Source organism: Juglans regia, chromosome 9 (genome assembly GCF_001411555.2).
Source record: "Juglans regia cultivar Chandler chromosome 9, Walnut 2.0, whole genome shotgun sequence".
Lineage (NCBI taxonomy): Eukaryota > Viridiplantae > Streptophyta > Magnoliopsida > Fagales > Juglandaceae > Juglans > Juglans regia.
Genome location: NC_049909.1, coordinates 14,098,781 through 14,126,420, shown reverse-complemented (window position 1 = coordinate 14,126,420; position 27,640 = coordinate 14,098,781). Strand labels below are relative to the sequence as shown.

Genomic DNA, 27,640 nt, shown 5'->3' with positions numbered 1-27,640 from the left:
TTATCATTCTCTAAGAAAAAAGGTGGGGCCAGTAGATTAGTGAAACAAATGAAGGATTTTCATAATACTTTATTGGATAGTGGTTTATGTGATATGGGCTATAAGGGATCCAAATTTACTTGGTGCAACAACAAAATGGATGCTACTTTTACATTGGAAAGATTGGATAGGAGTCTTGCTAATAATGAGTGGCTTAATTTCTTTGGAAGTGCTCCTACACATACCGCCTAATTCAACTTCAGATCATTCTCCTATTTTAAGTTGCTTTTTAGTTAATGGTGAGGCATATCTTTTTCGAAGGAAATTATAGAAATTTAAGGCACGTTGGAACATGGATGATAGTTGTAAGAGCATTGGCATTTACTTCATCAAAAGCCTAGTCAAATGCAAAATATAGCTTATTAGCCAAAGGATAAATTGGAAACTTTGAGCTACTGTAAAACACTCGGTTCCTTTATATTTGGCGTGCTACTACTCACCAACCAAATGTGTTTTTTATTCCAGTTTAATCCCACAACGCTTTTTTCCTTTCCCTCTCTCACTTTATTTTCCTCCCCCGCGTGTTTTCTCTCTCCCTTTCCCTCTTTCTCTCGCTTTCGCAGCACACCAAATCGCTCTAAGCATATTCAATTCTTCACGCAGAATCAGAGATCAGAAACACTAGTTTGAGGTTTTGTACTCTGGCTTCCTCGTGCAACCTTCTTCTCTGCTTGATTCGTCTCCTTTATTTTCTCCTCCAACCCTAAATTAGTGAGATTTCAAGCTCATTGGGGCTTTTGCTCTCGGTGAATGGCTGGGAAAAATTGCTTCAACCCAGCATGCATAGAACGGAGTTTGGTTTTCTGATTTTTTTGCTGAGTTTCTCAGGCACCCTCAGCCTTGCGAATTGTCAAGCAGCCACTCGAAAATGGGTATTGGGTTTATGTATTTCTGTAAGGTATTGTCAAGCAACCCTCAGTCTTTCTTAGGCGCCGCCAGCTTTTATTTCTTTTTTTATGTGCATATTCTATGTTTCATCAAAATCCGTTTTCCAAATTTGAATTTATTGGTTGGTATATTTATATTTTTATTAGCTTTTATTTCTTGTTAGAATTTGGGGGGTTGAGTCACTGGTAAATCTTGTTGTTGAAAATTTTTGACTTTGTTTTTCCTTTCATTGGTAGCCATTTCATTAGTTTCTCGCATTATTTTGTAGTTTTCTTAACAATTTTCTGGCATGTCTTGTCACTTTAAGATGGGCATATTTTGATGCATGGAGAATTATTAATTTTGATGTATGGAGAGTTATGTTGGGCTGTCTCATATTTTGTAGTTTTCTTATTAATTTTCTAGGTTGTCTCATATTTTGATTTGTGGAGAATTATTTTGGCCTGATCAAAGAATTATTAAAATGTATGGAGAACTGGCCAATACTTTTTAAAGATTGGATATATATATATATTCTTCAGAGCTTTTCCAAAATTCTCAATCCCCATGTTTATAACTTGTATGCTCATGGCATGCCTCTTGATAAAATTATTCATTCCACTTAAATCTTGCAAAATGCATAATATAGACAAAAAGAAAGAACTTTTTAAGAGGCCATGCATTCATATTTTCTGATTGGAATATTTACCATTTTCACAAGTATGGATTTCTTTTCCAAGACATTGGTCAATACTTTGTTTTTTGTCAAAAAAAAGTTTTTACATCTATACCATATTACATAAATCTTTGATTTCCAAAGCATACGAAGGTTTGCCATGCATGCATCAAATTAGTTATGTTCATGAGCAAACAGTTTAATCTAAATGGTGCAACAACATGCTGTAGGAGTTGATATGTTTTTTAAATGTTTATCTAAATTGGATTATCTATTATAGGAAAAAAAAATGTGCTACTATATATACGTTTTCTTGTGCTGCCTTGTAGCGTTTTTTCTTGTGTTGTCTTGTATGTGCTGCCTTGTCTAACAACTTAAAAATTACGATTCTTAAAGGATGGACACTCCATTCGAGAAGGACCCTTCTTCACCACTCTCTTATAAAGTATAGAAGAAGGTTGTAATAGCACTCCAACATACACGCAACATTCTAATGTTGTGGTCCAAACAATCCCCTGTCACTGTGAAAAGAGGCCTCAGACAAAAAAAGTTCAAAGAGATGCATCTTTCAATATAGAGGAGGATAACTTACTTGTCTCTGGTTGGCTTAACATTAGCATTGATGTCATACGGGATAATGATAAAAAAATCCACTCAAATGTGGGTAGAATTTCTGATTTTTATCATGAGTATAAAAAAAACCAAATACTGTGAACCATTCGATAGGGTTATTGATCAATCGTTGGTCCATGATCTGAAAATGCACAAATAAGTTTTGTGCATTCCTAGCATAGGTAGAATCATTGCGCCCGAGTTATACTAACGAGCAAGACCATGTATGTACCATTTTCCTTTAATAATATATTTATTTATCTAAGATTTATTTTCTGACAATATTTCCTCACTATTTCAAATTGAAAAGACAAAAATAATGTACAAAGAGATGGGGAAGGGAAACTTCACTTTGGAGCATTGTTGGTGTCTTTTTAGACACCAACCCAAATGGCACCAACACATGATTTCACTGAATACGAGGAGAAGGCCACATGATAAACGTCTAGCCAATGAGCAGTCAAGTGAAGTTGTCGACGAGACTATGGAGGAGAACGTTGAGAGGCCTCCAGACAAAAAAGCTGAGAAATATAACTTGAGGAAGCGGAAGGCCCAAGAATCATTTGATGCTGAGTTCAACATGGAGTTAGCTGGAATGACCGAGGATAGACAGTTGTTCATGGCGGAGAGGAGAACATGGATGATTAAGACAGATCATGATAGAGGTGCACAACTGGCACTTGATAAGAGAAAGTTCGAGGTGAAGATCATGAGCAAGGATCTTTCTGGCATGAATTCCATGCAGCAAGCCTACTTCCTTAATATTCAGTGGAACTTTTTTTAGGACTCTTTGAATAATTCCGAAGGTACAAATGACAAATCTCCATCCACACCTCATGGAGGTGTGTAACTGTTGGTATTGATTTCGAATTTCCAGCTATTAGTGGTTGCCCTGCCACATGTTTTGGATAAACATGTGGTTGGGCAGCCACTATGAGATCTTTTTTTTTTTTTTTTTTTTTTTGAAATGGATGATTGTATTTTGGAATTGTGACTTGATCTTCAACAATAGCATGTTGGAAAGGTTAAGTTTTTGTGGGCTAATTGTATTGTAAATTGTGACTTGATTTTAGATGGCAGAAACTTGAGTTCAGAAATATATATTGATCTAAATGTTGATCTGAATGTTTAATCTGAATGTAGGCTATATTTAGATGGTAGCAACTTGAGTTAGTTAGATTTCTGAAATGATTTCAGATTTGTGGAATGATTGCTCGAGAGAGAAGATGCTTGTTATTTATTTTGTGTGGTGGCTGCAACTTGAGTTAGTTAGATTTATGGAGATATGCAGCAGACTACTTGGGTTTGAAAATTAATTTATGAAATGTGTTTTTGGGGTAATTAGGTTGAGGAAAAAATTAGTTGGGAAACAATAGTTTAAGTATCAAATTAAATTATTAATGTACATATGGTTATTGTAATTGTAAAATATGAAAAAAATTAAAAATATTATTATTAAAAAATAATATTATTTATTATTTTGATGAATCCAGTGGCTAATCCAATGTGGGGTTATGGATAGGGAGGTTTTGGATTTATGAAAAACATGTATTTTTCATCACATTTTGAAGATAGCTTTGATGAAGCCAATGTCAATGCTCTAAGAAGGTTATTATGCATAGCTAGAATAATGGGGAACTACAATCTGATTCTTTGGCAGATCTAAACTATTCTTTGAATAAGTGTCGAGTAGCATTGAAGGGGTGGAGTAAAGATAAAGTTGTCGATGAAAGGAAAGAATTGCTGCAAATAGAGGCAAGCATAGAAGCTCTACAGAATGATTACTCTCAAGTATCTTGGACTGAATTAAGGGAAGTACAGTTGGAGAGGAATTTATTACTAGAAAATGATGATCTTAGATGGAAGCAATGAGCTAAGGTTAACTAGCTTGAATTTGGCAATAGAAACACAAAGTTTTATCATTCTTGTGCCAACCAGAGGAGAGGTATTAACTATATTAGTGAGATTGAATCAGAATCTGGGATGGTCTTGAAAGCAAATTGTGATATCAAGGCTGCTTTTACACAATACTTTACTAGTCTTTTTACTTCATAAAATCCTAAGGGTATTGAAGCCGTTTTATTAGTACTCGAGAAGGTTGTGACATATGATATGAACACAACATTGTTTAGGCCTTTCACAATGGAAGAAGTTAAGCAAGCTCTTTATCAAATGTCTCCTTATAAGTCACCAGGTCTTGATGGTTATTCTGCCTCTTTTTTCCAAGCTAACTGGGAAACTATTGGAGATAATGTATATAAGAGTGTATTGCATTTCCTTAATTATGGAAATTTTTTAGCCTTCATTAATCAGACCTTTATCACTCTAATCCCTAAGATCAAAAAGCCTGCTAAAATGAAAGATTTTCGCCCCATCAGCTTGTGTAATGTACTTTATAAAATAATCTTCAGAGCATTACACAATAGACTCAAACTTATACTACCTCAAATTATCTCCATACACCAAAGTGCATTCAATCCTGGTCATGTTATTTCTGATAATGTGCTAGCCGCCTATGAAACAATTCATACTATGAATTCTTGCTTGAAAGGAAGAAAGGGTTTTATGGCTATAAAACTTGATATGAGCAAGGCTTATGATAGGGTTAAACGAGATTTTCTCAAGGTTGTAATGGAAACAATGGGATTTTGGCAGAGATGGGTAAATTTAATAATGGAATGTGTCTCCTCAGTATCATGTTCAGTCTTAATTAATGGTGAACCACAATAAGCTTTTCATCCTTCACGAGGAACTCGAAAGGGGAACCCCCTCTCTTCTTATTTATTTATTCTTTGTGCTGAGGTGTTCATTGATCTTATTTCACATGCTCATTTGAATGGTTCCCTTACTGGTGTGCCAATTGCAAGAGGTTTCGTTCGAGTATCATATTTAATTTTTGCTGGTGATTGCTTGCTCTTCATTAAAGCATATTCGTTAGAGTGGAGTAGATTACAAGCTATTCTAATTTGTTATGAAAGAACCTCTGGGCAAAAAATGAACTGAGATAAGACATCTCTCCATTTCAGCAGTAACACAGCATGGGAAGTGAAGAAAACTATTCAATATATATCAAGCCATCGATCCACTGGTTGTTTGGAAAGGTATCTTGGCTTGCCATCAATGGTTGGAAGAAATAAAACTACTACTTTCAAAGGTATTATTGATAGGATTTGGGGGAGGCTCAATAGTTGAAAGTCTAAGTTTTTGTCCTAGGCTAGAAATGAAATATTACTCAAAGCTATTATCCAAGCTCTTCCAACCTATTGTATGGGTATATTTTGGTTGCCTGAAACTCTTTACTATCATATTAATCAAATGATGCAAAGATTTTATTGGACCCATAAGGAAAATGATCATAAGATTCATAGGTTGAGTTGGAAGCATATGAGTGCCACAGAAAGGAATGTAGGTTTAGGCTTTAGGGATTTGGAGGCTTGTAACACAGCTATTCTGGCTAAGCAACTATGGAGAATATTACAACAGCCTTCTTCTTTGTCTACAGAGATTATCAAAGCCAAATATTTTTGTAATTCATCTCTATTTGAGGCTATGTTACCTAGACATGGTTCTTATGCTTGGAAAAGTATTTTTTCAGCTCAAACTTTATTACTTGAAGGTCTATGGTGGAGAGTTTGGAATGGTAATAGTATTTGAATTTGGAAGAACAAATGGATCCCAAAAGCTATTACTAATAGGATTCAATCACCAGTTTCAATGCTTGATGAGAATGCTTTGGTTGCAGAACTTATTCTTCCAAGCATAACTAAATAGAATAAGCCATTGGTGTAGCCTATTTTTAGTGAAGATTAAACTGAAATGATCTCTAATCTTTGTCTTAGTACTTTGGCAAATGATGACAGATTGGTATGAAGGTGTACTAATGATGGGAGATTTTCTATAAAAAGTGCTGACCACCTCCAACTCGAGTTAAATTCTAGAATTTTATATTCCTCTTCTCAGGAAAATGTTACTAACAAATGTTGGATGAAAGTTTGGTATTCTAACAGAACACCCATGGTAAAAAATTTTATGTGGAAAGTTTGTTGCAATATCCTCCCTACCAGAAGCAATTTCAAACTCAAGTGTATCCTTCAAGATGATCTTTGTCCTATCTGTGCTGCAGTAGAGGAAATTGTGAAACATATTCTTTAGGAATGCCCTTATGCCAAAGATGTTTGGAGTCTTTGTTGTAATAAGATTAAAAAATGTAGTCTTGTTGGCCTAAGCTTTATGAAATTGGTTATTTATCTAGAGGGGTGTTTAGAAGCTATAGATTTTGAGTTTTTCATGGTTACTGCTAGGCTGTTGTGGATAAGAAGAAATAAATTTATGTATAATGATATTTTCCAGCATCATTCTCATTTGTTTCAGATGGCTACTATCTCTTTGGAAGAGTTTCAGTCTATTACTCAATCTCTACTTCCCCTTACTCTACAACAACAAGTTTCTGCTCAAGTTTGGCAGGCCCTAACATTAAATTGTATAAAGGCAAATTGGGATATTGTTTTGGGCTATCAAAGAAAGAAAATGGGCATTGGAATTATAGAAAATGGGTATTGGAATTATCCTATGTGATGGAAATTGTTGTGTAATAGCTTCAAATCAAATTCCAAAACCTGGAACTCCTAAACCTCAAATTGCTAAATCCTATAGAGCTTTCATGGTTGTTGCTTTTTGTTTGGGTTTTCACAGAGTTATCTTTGAGGGAGATGCTAAATATTTTGTGAACTTCATTAAAAAACCTAAAATTTTCTATAGTAATTGTGGTCATCTCTAATAGGATACTCGCACTTTGTTGTCAAACTTTTATGTTTGGAACTTTTGTTATGTGAAAAGAGATGTTAACCATGTGGCTCACCTCCTAGCAAAAGCTACAATTTGTTTAGTTTGTGATTCTGTATTCATGGACAATGTTCTAGATTGTATCAAACATCTTGTAATGTCTTATGCAAATATATAAACGCCTAGTATGTATTTCTGTAACACTCCGCTCCCCAATGTTAATAATAAAGTTACTTTTAAAAGTTCTCGAGAGCCAGAGTACTACTACTGAATCTTTACTTAAAAACATTTTCTTTTATTCTAAAGAAAGCGTCAGGTACAAAGATTCTATAAATAAGAATAATTCTTTATTAAAATACTTAGATCATAAAAGAGAGTGCACTGAAGAATTTATTAAAATTTCTCAAAGCCCATGCCATAAAAATCATAACTTAAAATCTTTGTACATAATCTAGGCCTTTGTCACGCCTCCCTGGATTAAGTCTCGTCCTGCAACTCTACTTTCATAAATATTCTAACTTGTGGTGGTTTTAAAAACATAAAAATAAACTAAAATGAGTCAATGATTCCATAAAAAAATCATCATAACGTAAGCATAATTAACATAAGGATTTGCATAAAATATTTTCATGCTGAGAACTTAAAATCATGACTGCTCATAAGTATTAAGGGTGAAAATCGATTGTTTCAATCAAAAACCGAGACCGAAACCAAATCAAAAACTACTGTACATGGATAAAATCGACTAAAACTGGCCGATAAAGGAAGATAAAATCAACGATGTCGGTTTTGGCGTGATCCTGGTCGGTCATTGGTGTCCCTTTGGCATCGCAAATTGTCCAAAATTCAGAAATGGAGGTGTAAGTTGCGACTGTGTGATGAGAGAGAGAAATGGCTTGGCGTCATGATGAGAGAGAGAGAGAGAGAGAGAGAGAGAGAGAGAATCGGGAGAAGAAGAAGAAGGGAAAAGGGGGTATTAAACCCTAAATTGAAATGACTCGTTTGGTGTATTAAACTAAATGGCGTCGTTTCATTCTAAATTTTTTTTTCCTAAATAATACGTGTGAAATGAAGTGAAATAATATCATTTTAGCTAAAATATATAAATATATATATATATATAAAATTAGCCAATTCAGCAATTTGAACCAGATTCAAACAGGAACCGAACCGGCTAATGTCGGTTTCAACTTATTTCTACCCCCGACAAACCTATTCTCTGCCGATTTCGGCTGGTTCCATACTCTAGCGGCTAGTTTGCATCGGTCCTGGCCGGTTTGAATAGTTTTTGTACACCCCTAATATGTATGCTTATAACATGCATGACTTGTTTTGACTTATCTTACTTATCATATTGGCCCACACTAGGAGTGAAAAATTAAGTTCCTGTCGTATCAAGTCATGTATATTATACGATATGGGTCAACCCGAAAACGACTCGTTAAGCTTAACAAGTTCAATTTCCAAACCTTAACACGATTCATTAAAATAAAGGGTTAACACGACACCACCCATTTTTACCAATTATGAATTAATTAAAAGTATATTGACCCGAAAAGATCTGTTTCGACCCGTTTCACCCCGTTTATGTAAATGGGTTGAATTGACCCAAATAATCTATTTAACCTAATTAATATAATTTCACATAAAATTTAAAATCACAATATCTCTAAAAAATTATAAAACTAACTACATAAGTCTAAAATTATATTACAAACAATAAAAACACAATCCATAAGAAGTGTGGGAGGCGATTGTGACTCGTGAGAACTGACTCAATTGACAACTAAAAGATAGAGTTAGGAAATATAAAATAGGATTAAGGTATTTTGTTTTTAGGTTAAAAATGATATAATTGTAATTTTAAGTAAAAAATCTAACAAGTCACTAATGGGTTAAGCGGGTTGACTCATTAGTGACCCGTTAATGAATTGTGTTTTAACGGGTCAACCTGTTTTGACCCGAACTCATTAACATCAAATCCAAATCCACTAATTTTGTGTCGTGTTCTTGTTGGGTTACGGATCGTATCACATATTGCCACTCCTACCCCACACATTTAACTATATGTGCAAGGTTGTGCACCAGTCCTACATCTCACAGCCGCAATGAGAGCCACTTAATAGTATTCTAGCATACTATGGTGGACCTTGCAGTACATATATATTGGCTTCCAAAGAATTGTCTTTAATACTAATAATATATATAACTAACTAATGTATATTAATCCTAATTTATGATCAATGTACTTACCTTGTAGTGTTGCTTCCTAAAAGTTTTGACACAAAATCGATCACGGTGCTGGATTGGGAGGTTTATGGTTTTTTTTCCAAATAACATGCAAGATGGAGATATTTATAGAGAGATTTGGGAGAGGGTGACGACCAGTTTGAATTGGACTCGATTAAAGAATTTTAACGTGAAAATGACTTGTTTGTATCCTTTTGGAATAGGATGCCAACAAGTTTGAGTTCGAGTTTGACTCGGTCACAATCATTCAATAAGAGAGTTTGAATTTAAAAATATGATGTAGTAGTTCATTTAATATAGGATTGGTAGTGACTAAGATTGCGTAGGAGATTTTAATCAGTGATGATTTTAAATTGAAATAAATTTTTAATGATCAAATCTTGAAATTCATAAAGGACTCTAACTCGTTCAATAAATAATAAATAGTATTTAACTAGTTATTGAGCCTAATTAAAACTCTAATCAATCTCAATAATTTATCGTTCGTAGACTTATTCAATATAGCCTATTAAATATAATTTAGACCCAATAAAAATTATTAATATCTCAACCTTAAAGTTACTGACCAGATCATTACAAATTCTCTCTCAAAAAAAAAAAAGGATAGATTCCATTTGTCTCACTTTGTTGTTAGGAGGGAAAAAAAATTGTAAATAAATTGTGTTAGGCCCACGCAGGACCCTCGTCATATTTCACGTAGAGATCGATCTTGTTATTAGCATTCTGAGCCCATTTGCAGTACTAGCCCATCTCGTTATTCAATTTGTAGAAGAAACTCAAGTTAATCACTCTTTATTAAAAAAAATGTTAAAGCACTAATATTTAAAAAGTGATTTGCAAGAAAATTCTTCCAAACATCTATAAAAAGAAAAATTCTATTAATCATCTCTACACACCATACTTTTTTTTCTTACCAAATATCTGGTATATAGATCACTATTTTAAATACCGTACCGTACCGGCCAATATGACCGAAATATGCCGTATTGGCCACTAGTCTGGTATAAGTATTACGTATATTTCATACCAGCTAAAATACCGGCCAATACCGGTCTATATTTCAACCTGTACCGATTTGTATTTCGGCCTTTAATTTGTTTTTATCATTTTTTCAAACTACAAACTTTTTTTTTTTTACTCTCAATTCAGACTAAACTATTTATAATTTATATATATGTATTTATATATAATTTATTCATATATAGACTATTATTTTGAAATACAATTTATATATATAATTTATTCATATATCGTCTATCCCGAAACGATACCGATATCGAAATATTTCGTTTTAATATCTTGACTGGTACGGTGTCCGATACGGTATTCAAAACATTGGTATAGATAATAAGTAGAAGAATTCAATTAGTTTAAAAATAATAAAACAAAAATCAATAAAAAATAAATATAATATGTGATGTATAGAAACAATAAGTAACAAAATTCGAATAAAAATCATAAGAGTCTCTTGAGCATGTGACAAGCATATGCATTTTGGTTGGACCGTCCTTTCATTTAAGAAAATTATGGGTTCTGATCACATATATTCAAGGAACATGATAGCTTTTCTAGATAAAATAAAAACTTGGTCCCTTTTTTTATCATGAGAAATTATTTGTACAAATTCTAAATAGATTAATCTTATATAAATTCTTATAAAAAAGTAAACTTCATCTTAAAAAAGTGTAAAAAAATTATTCTGACTTGGTGGGATCTATTTTTTATAAAAGATTTGTATGGAATTTATCTATTTAAAATTTGTATCTAACATTACTCTTTTATCATATTATGGAACCCACTTTATTGATTATTGACACATCACGCTTGCAAGTAACGAGACTCTTAACGAAGTACTGTTGCTTTTATTTTCGATTTATATATAAAATAATGATAGGGTTACTATCTTGTTATTATCCATTTACTATTCTTTTTGTATTTGATTTTTTTTAATTTTTTTTTAGTGATTAAGGATGTTAAAAAAATACTTAAAAGAAAATAATAAAAAAATAAAAAAATCTTAAAATGCCTTTTGATAGTAGATAGATAGTAATACTATCACTATCCATATATATGTGTGTATATATATATATCGAGCTTGATCATATCTAACCAATCCGGATCTCTCCAATAATCTAGGATTTTAATTTCATTAATCCTGGGCATTCTTTTTAAAATAAGCGGTCAGGATTTTGCGCGCCACGTCACTCAACCCTACCCCCTGATCTCTTATATATCACGGTCGCCATCTTCCATCGTCCCTAATTTCTCGGAGATGGTGGCCATGCATTGCACATGGGCATGCCACCAACCTGATGATCTAAATTCTTCAAGTCCACATACATGAATTAAAAATCTCCCAACATTTGGGTCCATATCATGTGGAAAAATTCAGATGTTTTGTCAATACAACAACGACCTCAGAAATTAAAACACGTTTCTCGAAAGAAATAAAAGCAAACGACAACCATGCAGTACCTTAAATCTGAATTGAATATGCAATAAATAATATGAAAAAAATCATACATAAATCTCTCCAAAACACTTGGAAATGCAATGCCGATCGAATCTACGAGATGGAAGACACATGTTTTTGTCCATTCTAACTAGCATTAGTTTATCAGATGGCATCATTCTATAGGATATACCATTTCACAACTCATTATAATTGAATCAATAAAAGTTAGATAACTCTTAGGAATTGGCTGAAATGGTAAAGGTTTGGGATATGCTCTCTAAATTTAATATTGAAATGATCTCCTTGAATACAAACAATCTTTAAAGATCGGATTTTCTCTTTAAATTATTCGAGACAAGAGATTGAAGTTAGTGAACAAAAAATATTCTTAAAATAAAAACATTAGGGTTTTGGTATACATCAACTACTATTCACCTCCACACTTAATAGTTTTTTTTTTACATAGGGTGTGGGGTAGTAAATACTAACCAGTGGACCGGAAACCGGGTTTCAAATCCGGGCCGGAACCCGGACTGAGTTAGTCCGAGTCAGACCCGGGCTAGAACCCAGGTGAATCCTGATTTTTCAAAACCCGGATTCCGAGTTCCAGGTTGAACCCGGTTTTTTTTTATTATTTTTTTTATTATTTTTTATTTTTTTTACAAAAGCTTTTTTATTATTAATTGAACTTCAAATATTTTATCTCCATTTATAATTTCAAATCATATTTCTCAATACAACATGAGCCTATAATATAACATGAGCCTATAAACAATTAATTAAACTTTTTAACTAAATGCATGTAAAAATAAAAAAAATATTACAAAACACATACAAGATGCAATCAACTACATATTACATTGTTTGAACTAATTTGCTAAGAATATTACAAAACACATACATTGCTAAATATTACAAAATTGGCAGCTAAATTTGAAAATAAAAGCAAATAAACTTGTTCTTTAGATCATTCTTTGCTAAAAAAATACTGTTCATTAAAGACTTTTCAACATACATGGCCTACCAATGAATGGTATCAGGGATTTTCTCTTGAGTTTTCCCTCTCAGATCCTAAGAAAAAACTATTTTTCCAATCTGGAAACCATTAAGAAAGAAGACAATTAATCCATAGAAACCAAAATCATAAAAAGTGACAGGCATCCAATCATAAATTCAATTAACAACCTCAAATATTACGATTATATCAGTGAAAACAAGTACTGAAATTCACCACAGGCCACCACAGGTTAAATCATCCAAAAAATCAACTTACCTTTTTAATCTCTTCACTCTCTGATTCCCTATAACCATTATTATTACCAAGAGAGCTGAATTTATGCTCAATTAATTACTGATGGAGCCTAGACAGCACCCAGATCTTGACATAGAGCAAAATGCCATGCAAGACAAAAGTCGCACCATTTGTTTGGTAAACGAAAATGAAACTGATCTTATGTGGACCATCAAGTCGCACCATTTGTTTGGTAAACGAAAATGAAACTGATCTTATGTGGACCATCAGGTAGAAGCCAAAGTGAGACTCTCCAATAGTTGATCCATAATTGTCAACAATATGAAATTATAGAGATCATGGTTATAGACTTTTACTCATCCATGGACCATGATGTTGCAAGGAACCTAAAAGAACTTGACTAGGAATAGATTAAGTTATATGTACATTAATTGTTAATCCTTGACTAACTATATAATATTACTAAGAAATATGCAAGGCATCATTGAACGCCAAATCCCACAGTGGCTAGGAAGAAAATATCAAAACCTCAAACTTAAAGGTGATAAGCTTTTATCTATATCATGGAAAGAAGAGCGAAACAAGTAGATTTCCCCCGTTAACCTCTAAAATAATAAATGCATTTTCCTATCAAAACTAGTAAACACATTTCACTTATATGGTTTGAATTACAAACCCGTGGACTTCATTCAGAAGCTCATGCATAAAGAATATGAAGACAGTAAGCACGTAATTCAAACACCTCCCCCTCCCCAAAAGAAAATACCACTCCCTCTAGTGAGAGCCCAGGTGTACATTACATTTGGGATCAAATCCAAGCTCTAATAAAACTCTCTCTTTGCCTATATATATACAGTGTCCCGAGTCTCTTGATCTTTTGTTGTAATATACTCTATCTTAACATCTTATTACTTTTCAAAAAGGGGGGAAAAAACATTTGACACGTAAGTTGAATGATTGGTGGGAGAGAAACACAACTAATTTTTTTTCCAAACTCCACCCAGAAACACAACTAATTTTTAAAAAATAATCTAGAAAAATCAAAGATACAATATCCTAAAAACCATCTCTTCCAAATCATAACAAATCTTCATTATATATATATATATATATATATATATATGTTTTCGGATATAACAGATCTAAACAAATCTAAACAGATATAAACAAATTTTCCAAATAATAATAACCCACGGCTCTAACATTTTGCAGCTAAACAGATCTAAACAGATACTCAAACATTCATACAGATCTAACCCATAAAAATACTCCTCTAACATTCAAACATTCTCATAAAAAAAAAATCCAAAATCGACAAAGAGAACAAAACAAAGGGAAGAAAGAAAACATACCCAAACGGAAATACGTTCTAATCTCTTGGATCCCAAGCTCAAGCACTTCCACCGTTTGGCATCGCAGATGGCAGAGAGAGAAATAGAGCTGATGAGAGAGTGATTTCGGGAGGGGCTAGGATATCACAGACGCAGAGCAGAGAGAGAGAGAGAGTAGATGAGAGAGTGATAGAGTAGATGAGAGAGTGATTTCGGGAGGCGTATGGCATCGACTTCGCAGAGGAGAGAGAGAGAGAGAGAGAGTAGATGAGAGACTTGTGATTCAAGGCATGGGGGGCTAGGGCATTTCCAGGATCCGGGTAAGCTGGTAACGAGGCCTTTTATAGTTAAACCTGGGTACCGGGTTTGAAACGGGTACCGGGTGTAAAAATCCGCATCTGGGCCGGATAGGCCCAGGTTTTAAAAAGTGGGTACCGGCCCGGGGTTATTCCGAGCCGGAACCCGATTATCCGGGTTCTGAACTAGGTAGGGAAAAAACCCGGCCCGTATGAACAGTCTTAATTATAAGGGTTGGTTTGAATTCAGAGATAAGATGAGATGATTTTAGATGAAAGATGAAAGTTGAATAAAATATTGTTAGAGTATTATTTTTTAATATTATTATCATTTTAAAATTTAAAAAAGTTAAATTGTTTATTATATTTTATATAAAAATTTTAAAAAATTATAATGATAAGATTAAATAAAATATTTTTTGAATTCAAACAGTACTTAATTGTTGGATGGATGCATTGGAAGGTTGCCCGTGAACTTGGTGGGGGTAGATAGAGTAGCGGTGGAATGATTAGGCCAACAATGTATCGAGCTTCAAAATGTCCAAAACAAACAAGAAACAAAGTGAGAAACAAAGTCCAATGAGCATGCCAAAAAACAGCAAAAGGAAGACAAAAACTGTATAAACTGGTCAAATAGCACTTGAAAATAGCAGAACAAGGAGACATGTGGTGGTCACGCTTCAATGGGGACGGCGTGTGACATTCACGTGTTGATAAATAAAATAGCAAAAAGATAAGTAGAGTGGGGGAGACGGACAAAATGCTAGGCCACCGATGAATTGCATCCATTAGTTTTTTCTTAAATCAATCATTTGTGTTTGTGTTTTTTTAATAATTTAAAAAAAAAAAACTTAATACAGAGAAACAAATACACGTTTGGTATCTTTTTTAGGTGAGACTATCATTCTTTGGGCTTACATTAATCTAGTTTGAATGGGTTCATGTGTTGTGAGGAGAGAACTTGAGTTTGTGAAATGGGGTGTGAGATGTTGGAGTTATATTGACGAAAGAGTTATGTTATATACCATACTTTCATTTTATTTTCTTCCTTTACACTATACTGATATGGTATTACCAATGCCGAACAACTGGAAATAAATATATATATATTTGTAATGATAAAATGGAAATAATAAAAAAAGAGGAGGAAAAGAGAGGAAAATCAAAGAGGATGAAAGAAAAACCTTGCTTGGATAGAGGAAGAGAGGAACCTTGGGAGTGAACAATGGTGGAGAAGGGTGTAGTCCAATGAGAGTGAGAGGTTCTCAAACAAAGAGAATAAGGACGATATGTTTGTCATAATCACTTCAACTCATTTCAAATCAATCATTGATAAGATTTATTAATTTTTTAACTTCTTATAAAAAGTTAAATCCATTTTAATTTATTCAATACAACCGTACACATATCTCAATTTATTTCATTCGTTCAAATATATTTTAACAGAACTGACAAACATTATTATTTATAAATCAACTGACATCATCTTAAATTAGCTAGCTAGCTAGCATCCAAATGCAACCAAAAGAAATTCAAGAGTTAGGATAGACTGTAGACATAGAATTAGGCTTCGTTTGGAAGTTGAACTCATCTCAATTCATCATTATAATTTTTTTAAATCTTAATATAAAATATAATAAACAATTCAATTTTTTTAAATTTTAAAATAATAATAATAATAAATAATAATATTTTATCATCTCAACTCAACTCAACTCACTTCAACATCCATTCTCACCCTAATGATTTTAAGAATCTGAACTACTTTTTAATAATTTTGTTGGCCGAAAGTAGCCCCTTGATGCAATTTGACATCAGTACGAAATGTACGTGACAGCAGGATCCGAGCAGCCTCACATGCATTCATGAGCATCAAACCTAGTGCAGCCTACTATTAATAATGTTTCCGAAACTGCTCCAGTTATAATAATGTTTTTGACAAAAATGGAAAATTGATTTCAAATCTGATCTGCATTTTGCTTACATGCAGTAGGTGGAAGAAATATCAGCAAAACAAAGAAAATGCCAGCTTGACCCTCATCATTTTGAAAGGGAAAACTCTTAACTCATGCCAATTTGCGTACCAAAATGTGTCGAGAAGCTGACATAGACTGATTTAATGAAACGAATCATTTTAATTTTAACGAGCACAATTTTAGATGGGTGCCTTCTATGCAAAAGTTGGATGGGTCCTTTCTTTATGCATTCAATAGGTACCTAATTAATGCAACCTGTTTAGTTTTCCATTTTATGATCAGTGCTTTTTCTGTTTGGTTCCTTAGAAAATCATGACTACAAAATTTTTCATTTTTTGTGCAAGCTAAGAACTTAAAACTTCTATAAAAAGGAGGTAAAAAATCGATCGAAGTTGGAGAAAGAATTAAACACAGAAAAGGAACAAATGAATGAAGTAATCATTGGCATTGAAGAAAGCAAGCTAAGTTCATTGTTAAAACTCCAAAAAGAGCTATCGAAAAGCTCCAGATTTCAACAATGGCAAAGTCACAAGTCGAGGTCCAGCTCTAAAAGGCAGTGCTAACAAGGCAAAGATAGTGAGGGACATCGAGGAGTTGTAGAGACAAAGATATGTGTTCATTAGGAGGATCAAATTCTATAGAAAAAAAGATGCCATTGGAATGCTTTCGAAGCTTAATGAAGTAAGCTGTGGTTACAGAGAGTACAATGTTGAGGAGTTCAGATTAGCCACTGATAACTTTTCAAAGAGCAAGAGATTGAAATTTGGTGGGGATTAGACAAATGTGTATAGAGGGCGCCAACCCGCTTGTACCTAGAAGAATTGTTCTCTTACAAAGAGTATATGGAATAAGACTGTCACTATCGTGTTCTTTTTTATGTGCAAGATCGTGTTTTCCTGATGTTTCTATCATCCGCTTCATTTTAGTTCTTTGGGATTCTATCGTGTTTTGCTCTTTTTTTTCGCTTTGTTTTAATACAACTGACAACAACTTTAAAATATTAATTGGTACGCGGGTTGGTGCACCAACCCGCTTGTACCTAAAAGAATTGTTTTGAAAGTATATTTTTTTTAAAGTGTGTTTTTTTAATATTAAAAAAAAAAAGAAAAAAAAATACTAATTAGAGGCAAAGTGGGGAGGGCAAAGTAGACTACAAGAAAAACAAATATTTATGACTGATTATTTCCGACGAGAATAACTATTTATGATGAAAACATACTCATTTTAATATAAATTAATTATTTTCGTAAGAAATAATTGATCACAAATAAACAATTTTTTTATAGAATAATTAGAATATAGTAACATTGTCAGCCAAATGATTACATATATAGGTAGACTTTCATGTCCAAAACTTAAAATCAACAAATAATAAAAATAGAACAATTATATATATAAATTCTTTAACAACTTATATTCTCAGGTTTGATCAATTGATCTTGTTGATGAAGAAGAGACTATTAATTTAATTACGATAAAGACCTGTATAAATAATGTTGATGGCATGAATCAGTGTTATTCAACCACTCCCAATATCGTGGGAGCCCACACTGGAATCAAATGTGATAAGAATATATTATAAATAATTAATATAAAATTATATCACTTTATAAATTAATTTTAATATAATTTTGTTTTATCTATGCAGCATGCCTATTCAAATAAAAATTTTACTATTCTTTATCCCGAGACATCACATACCATTTATTTTATTTTTAGTTTTATTTTTTTAAAATTAACTGAATCATTTTGTTCATCATTCATATATCATATATTTGATAAAAAATAAAAATAAAAATAAAATATAGTGTGTAATGTGTGGAGATAATAATAAAATTTTTCTCAAATAAAATTATTAAGAATTTTGTTATATACCATCTTTTATATATATCACACATTATATATAATTTTTTATTTTATTTTATTTTTACTTTTTATTTTTTGTCTTTTAACAATATATTTTAATTCTATTCGTCGACCTTTGGTGGTGGGTGGTGGGGTCGTAGGAATGAAGTAGAATCAATTCTAAATGCCGACCATCACACTTCAGTCGGCGTGAATGTTGTACAGCAGACAAAAGACAGGACAGCAATGTAATATGAATCAAGTTAAGTTTGGCCGCATGAAAGTTACTAGTAATTAGAAAACTCTAGTTAGATTAATCAAAATTAAAAGATAATTTTGATAAATATAAGAGAAATTTAATTTTTAACTATTTTATTTATATAAATCTTCATATTGAAATAATTATTTTTTATTATATAATAATAAAATAATATAAAATAAATTTTGTTTTAATTATTTACATTAAATCTCTACATTAGATTATACATTTATTCATTATATAGTAATGAATAATTAATAATTTAAAAAATATTTAATTTTTTTAATTATTAATTTTTTTAATTTTATCATATTTTACTATTCTACTTATTATATGTTAATTAATAATCATGTTCTTCTTAAATTAATATATCATTAAGTCAAATTAATATATTAATTGTGATAAAATATGTGATAGAAAGAAAGGGGGAGATAAATAATTAATAAAATATGTATTTGATGTATGTACAGTAACCTTTAAATTTGAAAAAAAATTTAAAAGTCATTATAGTTAAATTCTAAATATTTAGAATTTGACTAATTCAATGTGAGCATATTTTACTATTTAATAGCTAAATACTCATTAGATTTAGTTTTTAGTTAATTCTAGCTAATCCAATGAGAGTGTTCTAAGTGACTATTTTAATTTTTTTTTATTTCATAGTTAAGAAATTGATTATTAATATATATTGATATATTTTTTATATTTTTTAAAAATATTTTAAAATAATATATATATATAAATTAAAAAATTAAAAAAAATTAAAATAGAAATTTAGCGGTAAGATGGAGCGGCAGCACCGCTCTTGACCACATTGCAGTCGACAATACGTACTGCTGAGAATCCATAGAGAATCTCAGGAGATCTTTAGGAATCAGGCTTTTTATTCAACGCCCGCCTGGGACTTTGTCAAAATGTTTTCCTGGGCTGCACATGTGTCAATTTGCGTGGCGGCTTTTTACTCCTTTTATTACTCCTTTGCTCTTGCCTTGCTGCTTCCGCACTTGTGAGGAGTCGGTTTTAACCCTAGCAAACAGTGTGCGATCGTCTTTGTATTTAAGAGCTCCGAAGGAGTTTCGGAGACGGACACAGAGACGCGCACACAAAGAGAGAGAGAGAAAGAGGTTTAGAGAGAGAGGGAGACAGATCTAGAGAGATTTAGAAGCTCTTGTCTTTGTATTAATGGATCGGTTGAAGGCAATTTCTCCTGCATGCACACCCGCAAGTCTCGCTTTTCATGCACCCCAGAGAGGTACTTTTTCTTTTTCCTATCTATGTATATGTGTCTGTGTGTATTTCCGATCTATGGAATTTGTTTTGAATGTTGTAATCACACTCTCCCTCGGCATGTTAACACACGAGACAATTACAAATCTTGGTTTCATTTGGTTAATATTAATATTTAGTATTCTAGATCCATTGTTTCTTTTGAACATTTATGCTTTTTGTTACACCCAATAGAAAATTTCCTGCCCTCAAGACAGCAGAAATTTAATTGAATTCTGATCATTGAGTCAATTTTCTCCGGGCTATGCTACGAAATTAATACAAATTTAACAGTTGAATTGCATTTGCTTTGTTTGGTTCTTTAACTTGCAATTGGATTTGTTAGATAATGTTTTAACTGATTCTAATTACAGAGTCATTACTGCATCATGACAAAGTATTCTGCCCAAGGAAGAAGTTGTCATTCCCAGAGGTACTTATATTAATGCCTCTTAAAAGTTCATATATGGTATTTCTCCCTTTACACAAGTACTGAGATTCCTTTGAGTTTTGTTAACAGTTGGCAGCCAGACCACGTGAGTTCCATGGCCATTCCGTTGCAACTATTAGTACCAATTCTTATAACAATCAAGGTGAGTTTGTTTGGTTACATGTTTCTGCTATTATGAGGTTGTTTGGTTATATGTTCCTGCTATTATCTTGTTTTGTCAGGGTGCATCCCTAGTGGTCAAAGGACGGACTTGGAATGTTCTGTAGACTCAGACATCCTGGGTTCGATTCCGCATTAGGAGCTCCCCTGAATTACCCAATACCCGATTATGGTGGGTGGGGTTGTGTCTCCTGGGTTTACTCTCCTGAGGTTGGTCCAAAGGTTCTTGCTTTGATGAGGTTCCGTGTCATCAAAAAGAATTATCTTTGGTCGTTGTTTTCATGTTAGTATTTTTGTATTGATGGCACTCTAGCACTTATGACTTTATAATGCTTTAATCGTGTGTTTAGAACCTAAAAACATTCAATTGACTGTATGAGTAATGAATATGGTATGAACTTTGGTTTGAGAGCTAGAAGGAGATTTTCTGGTAATATATACAGGAATGACAAATTTGATACAGGAATTTGATCAATATAAATTAAGGGTTCTTGGTCTTTACAACATATATGTCTTTCAAGTTATTTTACATGCACTTTTCAATATTTAACTTTTAACTTTGTGTTGCCTCTGTATGTGATGTTTTCATTTGCCCTTGAGATGCAGTTACTCAAGCAGTGTTGCAGAGTGGCCCAGAGATTGAATTTTATGAAGCTATAAAGAATGGAGGGTTTCGTGGTAAATTGAATAAGGTCGTTTTAGCCTACAGCGGTGGCTTAGACACATCAGTCATTGTCCCATGGCTGAGGTATGACTCCTGTTTTAAGTATCATATCCCTGTTTTCTGGCTGGGAACACTCCCCCTGGTTCTTTATCAACTTCAAGAACCACAGATTATGAAATTAAACATCATGTACTCTTTTCTTTAGTAATCGATGCCTAGTATTTCTAGGATCTTTATTTTATGATGACAGGGGAGCAGTCCCTTAAGATGACTTCTGTCAAAGCATCTAGTATTGAATCTTATTGCAATGAACTGTAGTAGATAATTCTGTCCGATCGGATATTAGGTCTGTGCTGAGACATTTTTTGAGACTTTGTTAAATACTCTCAGGTGAAAACAAATTGGGGAGTGGATGCTGCTTTCTTTCCATTAGATGTTTTATGGTGCTTGGTTTTCTAACGGAATTATTCGCTTTCCTTTTTTTTTTGTCCCTTGTATTTTACTGATATAAAATAAAAATATAAAAAATCTTTGCTAACTTTTCCCAATTTCAGGGAGAACTATGGTTGTGAGGTTGTTTGCTTCACTGCTGATGTTGGTCAGGTATGTTAAGTAGCAACATCTGCTTTCTACAAAATTGATTTTTGTGTTCCTGTAGAAGGCAGTTTCAGATGATACCATTCACATGCACCGGACCAGTTGTGTTGACTGAGTCCCTTCCTATTTATTCTTGTGGTTGATCCCATATGCTAAATTTATAGGGTATGAAGGAATTGGAAGGCTTGGAAAAGAAGGCTAAGGCCAGTGGGGCTTCGCAGTTAGTGGTTAAGGACTTAAAGGAGGAATTTGTACGAGACTACATATTTCCTTGTTTGAGAGCTGGTGCAGTGTATGAGAGGAAATATTTGCTAGGAACCTCGATGGCCCGCCCTGTTATTGCAAAGGTGACTCCATTGCATTGATAGTTTTTAAACATGGTAAACTTGTGGATTTTCAAGAACCATTAATAATACTGTTTGGAGCTCTTTTAGAAGTCTACTTGATTTTCCAAATGTCTGCTCTTATTTCAATCCATTGTACCTGAGCAGATTTATATCCTCTATCGGTACGTGTGATTTAAATGAATTGAAAGGTGTTTTTTGAAGAAGCCTTTTTCCTTCTAAGTTTTCTGTTATCAGCTTTGTATTTTAAATGGTATATTTTTTTTGACTGATATTACACAGGCTATGGTAGACGTTGCCAATGAAGTTGGAGCTGATGCAGTCTCTCATGGATGCACAGGAAAAGGAAATGATCAGGCATGCCTTGTGATTGAGATCTAAATTCTATGACCTGTAATGTATTTACCTCTTACACAAGTAATTCTGTGTAATCAGGTTCGCTTTGAGCTCACGTTCTTTGCTCTGAATCCCAAGTTAAATGTCGTGGCTCCTTGGAGGGAATGGGATATTAAAGGGAGAGAAGATGCCATTGAGTATGCTAAGAAGCATAACGTGCCTGTGTCGGTAACAAAGAAATCCATATACAGCAGGGACAGGAACTTATGGCACCTTAGCCATGAGGTACCATTCATCTCTTCTTTTTCCTATTTCCTATGGTATTATAGAACTGCCCACCAAGGCTTGTCTACAGTCATTCCTCTTCGGTCTTGTCAAAAGACTCCTGATTTTTGAATCATTATGTATCTCTTTGGTTTGTGTTTGTTGTTCAGAAGATTTTGCTAGGGATTATCTCATTTTTGCTCTCTTCACCACCTTTAACTCTCTCTCTCTCTCTTTCACATGTATATTTTATGTCATTAAAGGGTGACATTCTGGAAGACCCAACAAACGAGCCTAGGAAGGATATGTACATGTTGACTGTGGACCCAGAAGATGCACCTAATGTACCTGAGTAAGTTTCCCTGTTTTATCTCAAGTTTAACCCGTGTCATCCGTTGTTGTGTATGCTGTTTCTAAGTTTTCTTTCCCATGCCCTCATTTCCTGCAGATATGTTGAAATTGGAATAGAGGCAGGTCTTCCCGTTTCAGTCAATAGGAAGAGGCTTTCACCTGCATCTTTACTCACTGAACTCAACGAGATTGGTGGGAGGCATGGAATTGGCAGAGTTGACATGATTGAAAATCGACTCGTTGGTATGAAAAGCCGTGGAGTCTATGAAACTCCTGGCGGGACAATCCTCTTTGCCGCTGTACGAGAGTTGGAGGCTTTGACAATTGATCGAGAAAGCATGCAAGTTAAAGATACACTGGCCCTCAAATATGCAGAGCTAGTGTATGCAGGCAGGTGGTTTGACCCACTCCGAAAGTCAATGGATTCATTCATGGAGAAGATCACCAAGTCTACAACAGGCTCAGTTAGACTCAAGCTGTATAAAGGTTCGGTCATGGTAACAGGCCGGAAGAGCCCTTATAGTCTGTACCGGAAAGATATATCATCTTTTGAGGACAGCCTGCTCTATGATCAGGCTGATGCTGCTGGGTTTATACGGCTGTACGGTCTTCCAACGAGGGTTCGATCGATGCTTAAGCGGGGTATCTAAGATGTCTGTCCACTTCTGTTGTCATTCTGATCAATAATCAACTTTAGTTGATTTTCAATCACTAGTAGTTGCTTAGGATTTGTGATCTATTTGTATGTTCATTTTGTGACATGTTTTAGTTATTCCAAATTTCCAATGCCTTGATTCTATGTCATGTCTTGATTCTTAGACTTGAGCAAGTAATCATTTGATCATTGTGATTTATGTTCGAAGAAATTTATGTTTGTAATGTATATGTCACAAGATTAAAATCCAAATATTGTGTCGAGAGAATGAATGTGTATATTGATTACTCATCTATCTACATCACCATTGAAAACTTCTGCCAATGATATAACATGTGATGAGAAGTGATCAACTCAAAAGACTTCTGCCTTTTTGATTTTACCTTATTTTGGGTGCTAATAAAATAAATAAATAAATGAATTTATTTTTTTATATTAATTTTCCCAATCAGTCAAATTGATTTTATTTTATTAGTCGAATTGAATGTTTAGTTCAAAAAGAGATTCTTTAGCTATAAATAGATTTCACAAGAGTAAACTCACAAATTGATATGGTTTGATGTGATATTTTATACTGTAAAATTATTTTTATTATAAAGTAAATTTAATATATCATATAAAATTATATTAATTTATAAATTTAATTTTTATAAAATTTCTTCGTATATATAACACTTCTCTAATTCAAAAGGTCGACAAATTATGATGAAAAATTTAATGGAGCGGGCAAGGCGAATGACAAGATTAAGGTAAGAAACTTATAAATTAAATTGGAAAACTCTAAATGCTAATACCATATTCTTTTCAATATCAATACTCCCCGTCTATTGAATTAGCTAAAAATTAAATTCATTAAGTATTTAACTATTAGAGAGCAAAATATGCTCACAATAGATTAGCTAAATTCTAAATATTTATAATTTAGCTACAATGACTTTCAAAAGTTTTTTCAAATTTAAAAGTTACTGTACATATATCAAATACATATTTTGTTAATTATTTCTCTCACTCTTTCGTTCTATCACATATTTTATCATAATTGGTATATTAATTTGAGTTAGTGATATATTAATTTAATAAAAATATGATTATTAATTAATATATAATAGGTAGAATAGTAAAATATGATAAAATAAAATAAATTAATAATTAAAAAATTAAACATTTTTTAAATTATTAGTTATTTATTATTATATAATGAATAAATGTATAATCTAATGTGAAGATTTAATGTGAATAATCAAAACTAAATTTATCTTATATTATTTTATTATTTTATAATAAAAAAAAATTATTACAATATAAAAAATTTATGTTAATAAAATAGTCAAAAGTCATATTTCTTTTATATTTATAAATGATATCAATTCAATGAGAGTCTCCGCGCATGTATCCCTTGTTGTGGCTTACTCTTTACTTTCCATTCCGTTAGTTTCTCGTAACGAACCTGGCCTCTCAGTGCTCTCACTCTCTCTCTCGATGATCGGAGTAAGCCGCTTGAGCGGCGCCACAGTCGCCGCCGTTACGGAGTCTCCGCGCATGTATCCCTTGTTGTGGCTCGCTCGGAGCCGATTCTACTCTGGCAGCACCTCAGCTGCTGCAGCTCAGCCTCAGGTCGACTACCTCCAAAGTGACCGAGCCGAGAGCGAGAGCCAGCGGCGCCGTGATCGGCTGGCGTATGCTCCGATGGCAGACTCGGAGGGTTCGTACCTATGTAGAGGGGTGCAGTGGGTGTTCATAGGGAGCCCAAGCGCTAAGAAGCATGTGTACGCCGATCGGCTCTCGAAGCTTCTACGCGTCCCTCACATTTCCATGGCCAGCCTCGTCCGTCAAGAGCTCAGCCCTCATTCTTCTCTGTACAAACAGGTCTCAGAATCTTTGTTTTCTCTTTGTGACTTTTGAAATTGTTCTTTTGAGTTTTTTCTTTACGATTTCCTTGTATGCTTATTCGATTAATTCAAACTAGTGGATTGATTATAAGTTTTCAGAGAAATTTAAAGTATGATGATGAAATTAGATTGCAAATGCTATCAGTCGTGGGGAACTTGTTCCAGAGGAGATAATGTTTGGGCTGCTGTCGAAGAGGTTGGAAGATGGATATTACCGAGGTGAAAGCGGATTTATACTGGATGGATTTCCTCGTTCACCAACTCAGGCTGTGAGTTTGAACTTGAATTTCTTTGGAATGAATTCAGGCACAGTTTATTTCTTCTGTGTAATCGAATTTGTTAGACTACTTAAATTCCTGTCTCTTGAATTACGCAATAATTTTTTTGGTTTCCAGAAACTGTTCTATCTTGACATAAAAAGGGATACAATTTTGGATTTGATTCTTGACTTATACTTCTCCCCGGTATACCGATACTTATCGAGACGTTTCTTCCATACGGTCATTTTTGCACCTTATAAGAAACAACTGCGTCGATGACACTGCAACTGACACGTACAGTCATATGAACTTGAAGTTTTTGTAACAGGATATCCTTGACCAACTTGCTGAGATTGATCTGGTTGTGAATTTCAAGTGCACAGAGGATTGCTTCGTGAATCACCGAGGAGGAGGTACTTTTTACCCCCCTTGAGTCTCGTGGGATAAACAACTTCCAAGGTACAAGTTTTTGGTATGTCCTTCCATCTCACTCAACAGGAGTGCTTTAATTGCTGTTGCAGATGGTAGCTGGAAGGAAAAAGTCCAAGTCTATGCAAAGCAGGTAGTCCTCAATTCTCGTAGCTCTGCATTTCCTTGCATATTGGATGGCTCATGATCTGAACTTAATTATGAATATCCTGCTTGACATGGTATTTTTTAAATGTTCATTACTTGTCCTGCTGTTTTTGGCCCAGTCACAATTTAGGCCCCGTTTAGATGTTGAGCTGAGTTGAGATAATTTGAATTCTTTATGAATAGTAATGAGTTGAGATAATGGGGTGAGTTTTGTGGGAACCATCTAAGATAAGTTTAAATGCATTTGTATGTTAAGATAAGTTTTGATTATTTATGAGAATTTGGAAAAGGTCATGGGTCTCTCGTGTAAAGAGTGTTGAGTTGAAAAAAGTTGTAGATCCCACGTATAAAGTGGTTTTGAGTTGAGATGAATTTAGTGATTTGAGAGTTGAGTATTTGGATGTTACACTCAGCTTAAAATTAGATTGAACTAAGGTGATCTTAGTCATAGTTAAATATGAAACGTGAAGGAATTAGTTATTTCTGCATTAGGGAGTGAGAAAAATCAAAATTCAAAGTTTTCACATAATTTTTTAACCTCTGTTATTTTATGCTAGTGTGATGCTAGCTGTCAGGCTGTAGATTGTTCCTTTCTTTCTCCTTTTGTTCCTTCCGGGAAACTGCACAGTAATGCACTTTTAAAGACACAACTGTTCCTGGAAACAGCCCTGAAAAGCTTGTACTACATTGAGATGTTCTTAAAAACTTTTATTTTTTTTACGAGGATGGGTCAATGGGTTTTTTTTTTTGAGATGGATGCTGATATTCCATGCATTTATAACATAATCAGAGAGGTGAATGCTTTTGATAGGAACCATTATTTTTTTTCCCCCCAGAGCAAGCCACTGGAAGATTATTACAGGAAACAGAAAAAGCTTCTTGAGTTTCAAGTTGGCGGTGCACCTGGGGAGAGTTGGCAAGGGCTTTTGGCTGCATTACATCTACCGCATTTCAATGCTGGCTATATTCCATATGAACTCACTACAGGTTTGGATAGGCTTTAGTTTAGTTCTAGTCATTACATCCATATTTTCACTTTGCTGTAAATATGAGTGATGCAATCGCTGACTTTATTGTTTCTCCTTTTTCAGTTGGTTTGAGCTAAATACAAATTATACAATATAAAACAGTTTTTAGGATTCTGAGATCATAAGAAAATTCTTAGGTTTGGAGAATGCATGGAAATGT

The 27,640-nt window shown here is 33.6% G+C and overlaps 2 protein-coding genes across 2 annotated transcripts; both read left to right on the top strand.

Moving 5' to 3' along the window:
- The first annotated feature begins 19,617 nt into the window (after positions 1 to 19,617).
- On the top strand, positions 19,618 to 23,979 carry LOC108994392 (argininosuccinate synthase, chloroplastic-like). The gene is made up of 10 exons (XM_018969585.2): positions 19,618 to 19,892; positions 20,281 to 20,339; positions 20,427 to 20,499; positions 21,123 to 21,264; positions 21,735 to 21,783; positions 21,942 to 22,124; positions 22,404 to 22,478; positions 22,557 to 22,742; positions 22,985 to 23,073; positions 23,170 to 23,979. The coding sequence occupies exons 1-10, from the start codon at positions 19,823 to 19,825 to the stop codon at positions 23,720 to 23,722; spliced, it is 1,479 nt and encodes a 492-aa protein (XP_018825130.1). The 5' UTR covers positions 19,618 to 19,822; the 3' UTR covers positions 23,723 to 23,979.
- Positions 23,980 to 25,114: 1,135 nt separating this feature from the next.
- LOC108994402 (probable adenylate kinase 7, mitochondrial) lies at positions 25,115 to 27,631 on the top strand. The gene is made up of 5 exons (XM_018969603.2): positions 25,115 to 25,593; positions 25,745 to 25,885; positions 26,205 to 26,289; positions 26,398 to 26,438; positions 27,289 to 27,631. Exons 1-5 carry the CDS (start codon positions 25,207 to 25,209, stop codon positions 27,454 to 27,456), a joined length of 822 nt encoding a protein of 273 aa, XP_018825148.1. The 5' UTR covers positions 25,115 to 25,206; the 3' UTR covers positions 27,457 to 27,631.
- The last annotated feature ends 9 nt before the right edge of the window (positions 27,632 to 27,640 follow it).